General features: G+C 42.4%; 1 protein-coding gene across 2 annotated transcripts in view; it reads right to left on the bottom strand.

Annotated features, from left to right (window-relative positions):
- Positions 1-2496: 2496 nt before the first annotated feature.
- LOC112206658 (POTE ankyrin domain family member B3) overlaps positions 2497-8803 on the bottom strand; it is a 35855-nt gene continuing 29548 nt past the window's right edge. Inside the window, exon 11 of one of the 2 annotated variants that reach the window (XM_054675190.2) lies at positions 2497-7124. In XM_054675190.2, the coding sequence (XP_054531165.1) occupies positions 6885-7124 (240 nt within the window). In that variant the 3' untranslated portion in view covers positions 2497-6884. The remainder of the gene's footprint in view (positions 7125-8803) is intronic. The other variant, XM_054675191.2, reaches the window with a different exon arrangement.

The following is an 8803-nucleotide window of genomic DNA, read 5'->3' as shown; positions in this document are numbered from 1 at the left end:
TGAGCTCTTTTTTGGCTCCATATGAAATTTAAAGTAGTGTTTCTAATTGTGGGAAGAAACTCAATGGTAGCTTGATGGAGATAGCACTGATTCTATAAATTACTTTGGGAGATATGGCATTCAGGCACAGAAATGTCCTTGTGTTAGGCAATACCATTCAGGACATAGGCATGGGCGAAGACTTCATCACTAGAACACCAAAAGCGATGGCAACAAAAGCCAAAATTGACAAATGGGATCTAATTAAACTAAACAGTGTCTGCAGAGCAAAAGAAACTATCATCAGAGTGAACAGGCAACCCTCAGAATGGGAGAAAATTGTTGCAATCTATCCATCTGACAAAGGGCTAATATGCAGAATCTATAAAAACTTAAACAAATTTACAAGAAAAAAACAACCCCATCAAAAAGTGGGCAAAGGATACGAACAGACACTTCCCAAAGGAGACATTTATGCAGCCAACGAACATGTGAAGCAAAGCACTGGTCTTTAGAGAAATGGAATTCAAAACCATAATGAGATACAATCTTACGCCACTTGGAATGGCCATCATTAAAAAATCAGGAAACAACAGATGCTGGAGAGGATGTGGAGAAATAGGAATGCTTTTACACTGTTGGTGGGAGTATAAATCAGTTCAACCATCGTGGAAGACACTGTCATGATTCTTCAAGGATCTACAACTAGAAATACCATTTGACCCAGCAATCCCATTACAGTGTATATACTCAAAAAATATAAATCATTCCAATATAAAGACACATGCACACGTATGCTTATTGCGGCAGTGTTCACGACAGCAAAGACTTGGAACCAACCCAAATGCCCACCATTGATAGACTGGATAAAGAAAATGTGGCATATATACACCATGGAATACTATGCAGTCATAAAAAAGGATGAGTTCATATCCTTTGCAGGGACATGGATGAAGCTGGAAACTGTCATTCTCAGCAAACTAACACAAAAACGGAAAACCAAACACCACATGATCTCACTCATAAGTGGGAGCGGAACAATGAGAACACATGGACACAGGAAGGGAAACATCACACACAAGGGCCTGTCATGGTGGGGGGCTAGAAAAGGGATGGCATTAGATCATGGGTTGGTGCATGCAGCAAGCCACCATAGCATGTGTATACGTATGTAACAAACCTGCATGTTCTGCACATGTACCCCAGAACTTAAAGTATAATTTTAAAAAAAGAAATTTGCTTTTAATTAAGCTTTTCATCATAGAACTTGTAAAGAAAATACTTCTGAATCTTTTACTACCACATCATAGGTGGGGCAAACTGCTGATATTTTAAAAGTAACACAAATATCAAACAGAAAGAACTAGACTTAGGAACCAAACTCAGGTTTCTGTAGTGAACAGGGCAGAATCTTAACTTTGGGTTGCCACCACTACTCCTTCAGTTTGGCCTTGGCTAGCAAAAGATGCAACCACTTATGTAAAAAATAAAAATAAAAAAGTTAAAAAAATCATTTCTGCTAACTGGATTTTTTTTTTTTTTTTTTTGCGCAGCCACATGAGTTTTAGCCAATTCAGAAGCCTTGTTCCCCACAATTTGGAGCATTCTTTGGATCTGACCAAGTCAGGAAGAGATGGGAGAAAAGTGAAACAACATCAACAAAACCCCAAACATAAACAAACAAAAAGTTAAGCAAAACAAACAAATGCACAATTCATATGATTACTGAGTGTTCTAATGGTAAGGAGAAATTAAAAGCAGCTGGTGAGTAATCTTAAATTTTAGTCATTAAGGAAAAATTTTAAGACAAAACTAATTCAGCTACTTACCTGGAAATAAGTCTCAGACTGGTGATTGTTCTCTGCCATCTTAGAAGCTGGAAAAAACTTACACTCACCTTCCCTCTCAGAAGCAAGCTGAAACTCAAGAAAGGAGATGCCTGCTCTCCATCACCATGGAAGCAGGAAAACTTGCCTTGTTGGAAATAAGTAAAACTTCAGAAAAGGAGTTGCATGGCAATCAACCTTAGATATCAACCAAATTTTGGGAGATCAGGGATTCTCTGCAGGGGAGAAGCTCCCTAACCTCAGCACATTATCCTATTGGTTTGGGCAATAAAGATAGCCCAGGTTGGTATCAAGCAATAATGAGATTTATCAAAGGTCAGGACCACCTTTGTAATCTCCTTCTCTGTGGTTTTTTTTTTTTTTTTTTTGAGACGGAGTCTCACTGTCTCTCCCGGGCTGCAGTGCAGTGGCACGATCTTGGCTCACTGCAAGCTCCACCTCCCAGGTTCACACCATTCTCCTGCCTCAGCCTCCCAAGTAGCTGGGATTACAGGCACCCGCCACCATGCCCAGCTAATTTTTTGTATTTTTCGTAGAGACGGGGTTTCACCGTGTTAGCCAGGATTGTCTCAATCTCCTGACCTTGTGATCCATCCGTTTCAGCCTCCGAAAGTGCTGGGATTACAGGCGTGAACCACCGCACCCAGCCCTCTGTCTTTTTTTTTTTTTTAATCTTTATTGGTAGAGTCTGTTTTGTCAGAAACTAGGAGTGCAACACCTGCTTTTTTCTGTTTTCCATTTCCTTGAAATATTTTTCTCCATTCCTTTATTTTGAGCCTATGTATGGCACTGCATGTGAGATGGGTTTCTTGAAGATGGCATACTCCAATGGGTCTTGGTTCTTTATCCAGCTTGCCCCCTGTGTCTTTCAATTGGAGCATTTAGCCCATTTCCATTTAAGGTTAGTAATGGTATGTGTGGATTTGATCCTGTCGTCATGCTGTCAGCTGGCTTTTTTGCAGACTTATGTATGTGGTTGGTTTTTAGCATCACTTGTCTGTGTACTTCAGTGTGTTTTTGTAGTGGCTGGTGGTGGTCTTTTCTTTCCATATTTAGTGCTTCCTTCAGGAGCTCTTGTAAGGTAGGTCTGGTGATAACGAATTCCCTCAGCATTTGCTTGTCTGAAAAGGATCTTGTTTCTCCTTCACTTATGATGCTTAATTTTGCTGGACATGAAATTCTGGGTTGAAATTTCTTTTCTTTGAGATGTTGAATGTCTTTTCTGGCTTGTACAGTTTCAGTTGAGAGGTCTGCTAAGTCTGATGGAATTCCCTTTGCAGGTGAATTCTTTCTCCCTAGCTGCCTTTAACATTTTTTCTTTTATTTTGACCTCAGAGAATCCGATGATTATGTGTCTTGGGGATGATCTTCTCATGGCATATCTTACTGAGGTTCTCTGGATTTCCTGAAGTTGAATGTTGGCCTGTCTGGCTAGGATGGGGACATTCTCATGAATGATATTCTGAAATGTGTTTTCCAAGTTGGTTCCATTCTCATCTCTTTCAGGTACATTAATCAGTCATAGATTTGGTCATTTATATAATCCCATATTTCTCGGATGTTTTGTTCATTCCCTTTCATTCTTTTCTCCCCCATTCTTGTTTGCCTGTTTTATTTCAGAAAGCCAGTTTTCAAGCTCTGGGATTCTTTCCTCTTCTTGGTCTATTCTGTTGGATGGTCTTGCACATGAGATGGAACTGGTCTGACCTCAGCCCTCCCTAGTCTGCTTGCCTCTCCCAGGACCCCAGCCTGGCCACACCTGCTTACAGGGCACTCTCAGGTGCCCACACATACTACAATAATATTCATAATGCAATCACACACAATCACCATGTGACTGCATTATGAAAATTCTTCTAGTGTGATTTACAGCTCTGTCAGGTCAGTTATTTTCTTCTTTATACTCGCTATTTTGTCTGTTAGTTCCTGCAATGTTTTACAATGATTTTTAGCTTCCTTGTATTGGATTACAACATACTTCTTTCACTCAATGAACTTTGTTCCTACGCATATCCTGAACTCTGCTTGTATCATTTCAGACATCTCAGCCTCAGCCCAGTTCTGAACACTTGCTGGAGACTTGATGCAGTCATTTGGAGAAAAGAAGGCATGCTGAATTTTTGAGTTTTCAGTGTTCTTGCACAGAGTCTTTTTCTCATCTTTACGGGCTTATCCATCTTCAATCTTTGAGGTTGCTGACCTTTGGACAGGGTATTTTTCCTTTACTATATCTGATGACCTTGAGGATTTGATTGTGGTGTAAGGTGGATTCAGCCAACAGGTTTTGTTTTTGGAGGATTTTAAGGGGCCAACATGCAGCTCCCAATTCTTGGACTGTGTGCTTTAACTCTGGGGAACTTGTATTGGGCCACAACTTTGTTCTCTGGCTCCTCGAGGTTTGGAGTCCACTGCACTGAAGGGACCAAAGTGCGGCAGCTGTGGCAGAATGCTAGCAGATGCAAAAGTCCCTGCCTCCCTGTGGGCATTCACCCAGTGGTGGAGGCAAAACAGCTGGGGTGTGGGCCAGGGGGCCCCTGCTGACTGTGTGTGCTGTTGCACTGGAGGTAGTGCTGGTTTGGGGTGGGTGGCTGGCCAGTGAAGGTGCCTTCTCTGATCCCCCCCAAGCAACAGTGGTCACTCAGAGTATAAGAAGGTCCCTTTTCCTCTGCACAGCATTACCTCAAGGGTGAGATGCTAGCAGGGGTGGGGTTTTTGGTTCTGTGCCCACCATGGCTTCATCTTCGTGGCAGTTGGTGTGGGTTGGGGTGTGTGCTGCATTCCCATATGCTGTTAGGGCAAGTACAACAAAACCCACCTGTGTAAACACACACAGCAAAGTGATGTAGGAAGTTTCCATATAAAGGGCTGCAGTATGGAGAGGTAATGTGCAGGCTAGTGCGTGGCTGTAGAGGTCACCTTGCTGCAGCTCTCCACTGATCAGGCACGGTCCGCTTGTACAGAAGCTATGGTGTGGGCACCCGAAAGTGCCCTCTAAGCAGGTGTGGCCTGGCTGGGGTCCTGGGAGAGGCAAGCAGACTAAGGGGTGCTGAGGTCAGACCAGCCCCATCTCATGTGCAAGACTGCCCAGCAGAGATCAGGTCTCAGAGGAGAACTCTCTCAAAAGTGAATCCTCAGCACCGCACAACTGCTCTACACAAACGCGGCCAGACTTCTTTTTTAAGCAAGTCCCCTTTTTTACGAAGAGAACTCTTAGACCTGATCTGTGCTGGGCAATCTTGCACGTGAGATGGGGCTGGTCTGACCTCAGCACTCCTAAAGTGCTGGGATAAAGTGTCTCATAAGAGCAAGTGGAGCCTAGAGACATAGCTGTCCCTGCTCTCCGGGCTCCACATCAGCTGACTTGCTGCTTCACCACTTTCCTTGTCTCCTGGGGGCTCCACCCCAGAGAGGTGTAAGTTAGCAGTTACTTAATGTAATCACCCCAGGTTGGAGGGTCTGTGTTGTGGGCCCAAGCCAGGGTTCCTTGTCTGGTGATGAGCAGTAAGGGGTGTGTTGTACCTGTGGAAGATGGACTGACTTGTTCCTTGTGTCAACTGCAGCTTGTTGGAGGTGTCAATATGGCACTTAGGGTCTTTGCTCCCTTGATATTCTGAGGGTAGCAAGGGCAGTTCCGCTGCAGAGGCAGTGGCAGAGAGGATTTCTGTTGCTCCTGGAAGCTCTGTCCAGGGAGTTACTGAGTTGCTACTGGCTTGAAAGCTCAAGTTGGGGGCTGGCTGGAGACCCAGGCCAGGAAGACCTGCCCATCGAGGAGATATGGAAATGGGCACCCACATAACAGTCTGGCCACTTTTCTGTGGGGCTGCCGTGGTATGCTGGGGGTCCACTCCAGTCGCCAATTGCCTCATATTTTCCAGTGGCTGAAGGTATCAGCAGTGAAACCTGCGAAAAAGCAAAGACGATAGCCTGCCCTTCCCTCTGGGAGCTCTGTACCTCTGAGGTATGAACCTCTTGCCAATCTGAACACACCTGTAGGATGTGACTGGAAGCAAGTTGAGAAGTCTTGCCTAGTAAGGAGGAACAGGAATAGGGACTTGTTTAAAAAAGAAGTCTGGCCACGTTTGTGTAGAGTGGCTATGCTGTGCGGGGGGTTCACTTCAGCCCCTGGTCTCCTCAGACACTCTGAAACTCTAAGACTGAACTGGCTGAGTCATCCAAACAGCAAGGATGACAGTCTGGTCCTCCCCCTGGGAGCTCTGACTCAGGGAGGCCTGAAACCTCTGTCAGCCAGAGAACAGCAGTGAAGGTGGCTGGAGACCCTGGTTGAAAGGCTCCACCCAGTGATTAGAAATGTGGCTGGGGACTGGCTTAAACAAGAATCTGGCCACATTTTCGCAGGGTGGCTGTTCTGTGCTGAGGTACCACTTCCACCCCTGCTCAGCTTGGGCTCTCCAAAACCCACAGGCCAGAAGGGCTAGTTGCCCAAACAACAAAGGTCATGGCCCACCCCTCTCTCTGGGAACTCTGTCCCAGGAAGGTTTCAAATCTCCATTGGCCAGGGAACACTGGTGGGTGTAGCTGGAGGCCTCAGGTGGGAGATCCTGTCTAGTGACGAGGAACAGGATCAGGGGCCTTCTTACAGAAGCATTCTGGCCATGATTTGGTAAAGCAGCTGTGCTATGCCACAGGATCTCTTCTGCCCCTGGTGGGTTTGTACTCTCCAAAGCCCGCACGCTGGAATGGCTAAGTTGCCCAAACAGGAAAGATGGTGGCCTGCCTCATCTTTTCTCTCAGAATTTATCCTGTGTGATGGAGCTTAATTTTTAGGTTGTTAATTTTACCGTCAGTGTTAGAGTTGTTCAGAAAGAATCTCACTGTTATCTTTTAGGTGAGATATATGAGAATTCATTTTCTCCTGTAAATAAACCTGTTCATGTTTGTTCTCTGGAAAGAAGTCCCTTTCAGCTATCTGACTTTGATCACAATCATGTAGAGCAGTCGTCAGTCTACAATGACATGATTGAATTTCCATTTCCAGTGTTTCCTAGCTGTGTCTTACGTTCTCCAGTTCAGAACTGAGCATTCTCAGTTGTCAAAATCCTAAGCTGTCCACTGTACTTCAATATTGGTTTTCGTTAATGCTTCTTCATTCAATTGCATAGCCCTTAGAAGTTTATCAGTCTTTTCTTTCACACTTTCAATTTCCTCCAAAATTTTATTTTCCCTTAGCTGGTTCTGATGTTTTGTTTCATCTAGTTCCAGTCTTAGCATGGCAATTTCTTCCCGCAACATGCTGTTTTCACGCAAGAGATCTTCTTCTTTCTTATGACTAAGAGAAAGCTAAGTAAACAAAGGGAACTTTTAGTTAGCACTCAATAGAATGACATATCATGATTTCTTCTAAAATTAAAGAATGACATTTACATTTGTACAATGAAATAATTCCCATAGTGGATATTTAACTGGAAAAAAGTGGGACAAAACTTCAAATCTAAAAGAGTGTAAATTCCAAAAAGTTGAAATATTCATCTAAAGACCATGAAAAATAAATCACTAGAGGATTTTTAAGAATTTCAGAATTAGAAAAGCCTTTCTCTGAATTACAAAAAACCCAGAGGCATAAAATAGAAGATTAATACATTTGGCTACATTTTTTAAATTGGGTTTACACTCTGATATCTAACCTATAAACCACACCATCATAAGAGCCTTAGCTATGCATATATTAGGACAGAAGCAATTCCTCAAAGTTCTTTAAGTTCCTTTTTCTGAGGAATGTTTTATCAATATACTGTTTTTCTAATATTTTTACAGTCAGTTGTAAGCATTACATTTATTCATAACTGTTAAATCTAAGCATTGTACCCTTCTACAATGTACACATCTGCGTCTAAGCATTGCACTTCTACCTACAACACTCAACTCATTTAGGATCACGATTCTTAAAAGGAGAGGTCAAAAAATATATGCAGCCAGGACCAGTGGCTCACACCTGTAATCCCAGCACTTCAGGAGGCTGAGGCAGGAGAATCGTGTGAACCTGGGAGGCAGAGGTTGCAGTGAACTGAGTTTGTGCCATTGCACTCCAGCGTGGGTGACAGTGCAAGACTCCATCTAGAATACACACACACACACACACACACACACACACACACACACACACACACGTATATATGCAACGTGCAGGATTTTTGCCAGGTCTTCTGATGCTACTGCTAGTGATCCTTCACAAAATCACAGTTGCTTCTGTGGTGTAAATATATAAATACAAAAGAAGCCTTTTATTTCAAAATACAAATGGTAAATAAGATATAACTTACAAGGCTTTTCTTAGAAATCATGAGATTATTTGCCATTGCAATAACTTTTTTTTCCTCTTTATAATGTTTGAAACATTATAGTAGTAAGTGTGAAATAGGGGAAACATACTGAACTATTCATCTGGGAACAAAATACTTATCAATAAATTATCACTAAATGTGTATCATGGCATGTCATTGTTTTCAAAGCTCTTTGCATTGAAATGAGAAACTACTCGGAGCAAACTGTTCCTCTCCTCAAAAGCAAGGATAATGACATCCACAATGTGGCCTCTGACCCAGCTGTACATTTCCTACTTTCCTATTAGTGAAAATAACAAACTGACTTCTCTATTAATATTTTAAAAAGAACTAATGTCCCCAAACTAGCAAATCTGTTGTTAGTAGCAAAACTTATTTTTGATATTGGAAAGATAATCAATTCTTATGAAAAATATCAAATGCTTTTCCTTTGGATTGATGCCATTGTTAAGGTCACTACTCGACTGTTGCAGGCAAATGTAGTTGAATTAAGAACATGGCTTTATCCTATATGTACATATATAGATACATGACCAAGGATATACAGGGTGTGTGTGTATATATATATATATATACACACACACACACACACACGTGTATATATATGTGATTTAAAAATCCTTTATACCTTCCAAAATAAAGCTTTTTAAAAATATATACACATATGAAAACATTTGA

Source organism: Pan troglodytes, chromosome 22 (genome assembly GCF_028858775.2).
Source record: "Pan troglodytes isolate AG18354 chromosome 22, NHGRI_mPanTro3-v2.0_pri, whole genome shotgun sequence".
Taxonomy (NCBI): domain Eukaryota; kingdom Metazoa; phylum Chordata; class Mammalia; order Primates; family Hominidae; genus Pan; species Pan troglodytes.
Note: the sequence above shows the minus strand (reverse complement) of the source record. Positions and strands in the feature narration are given on the sequence as shown.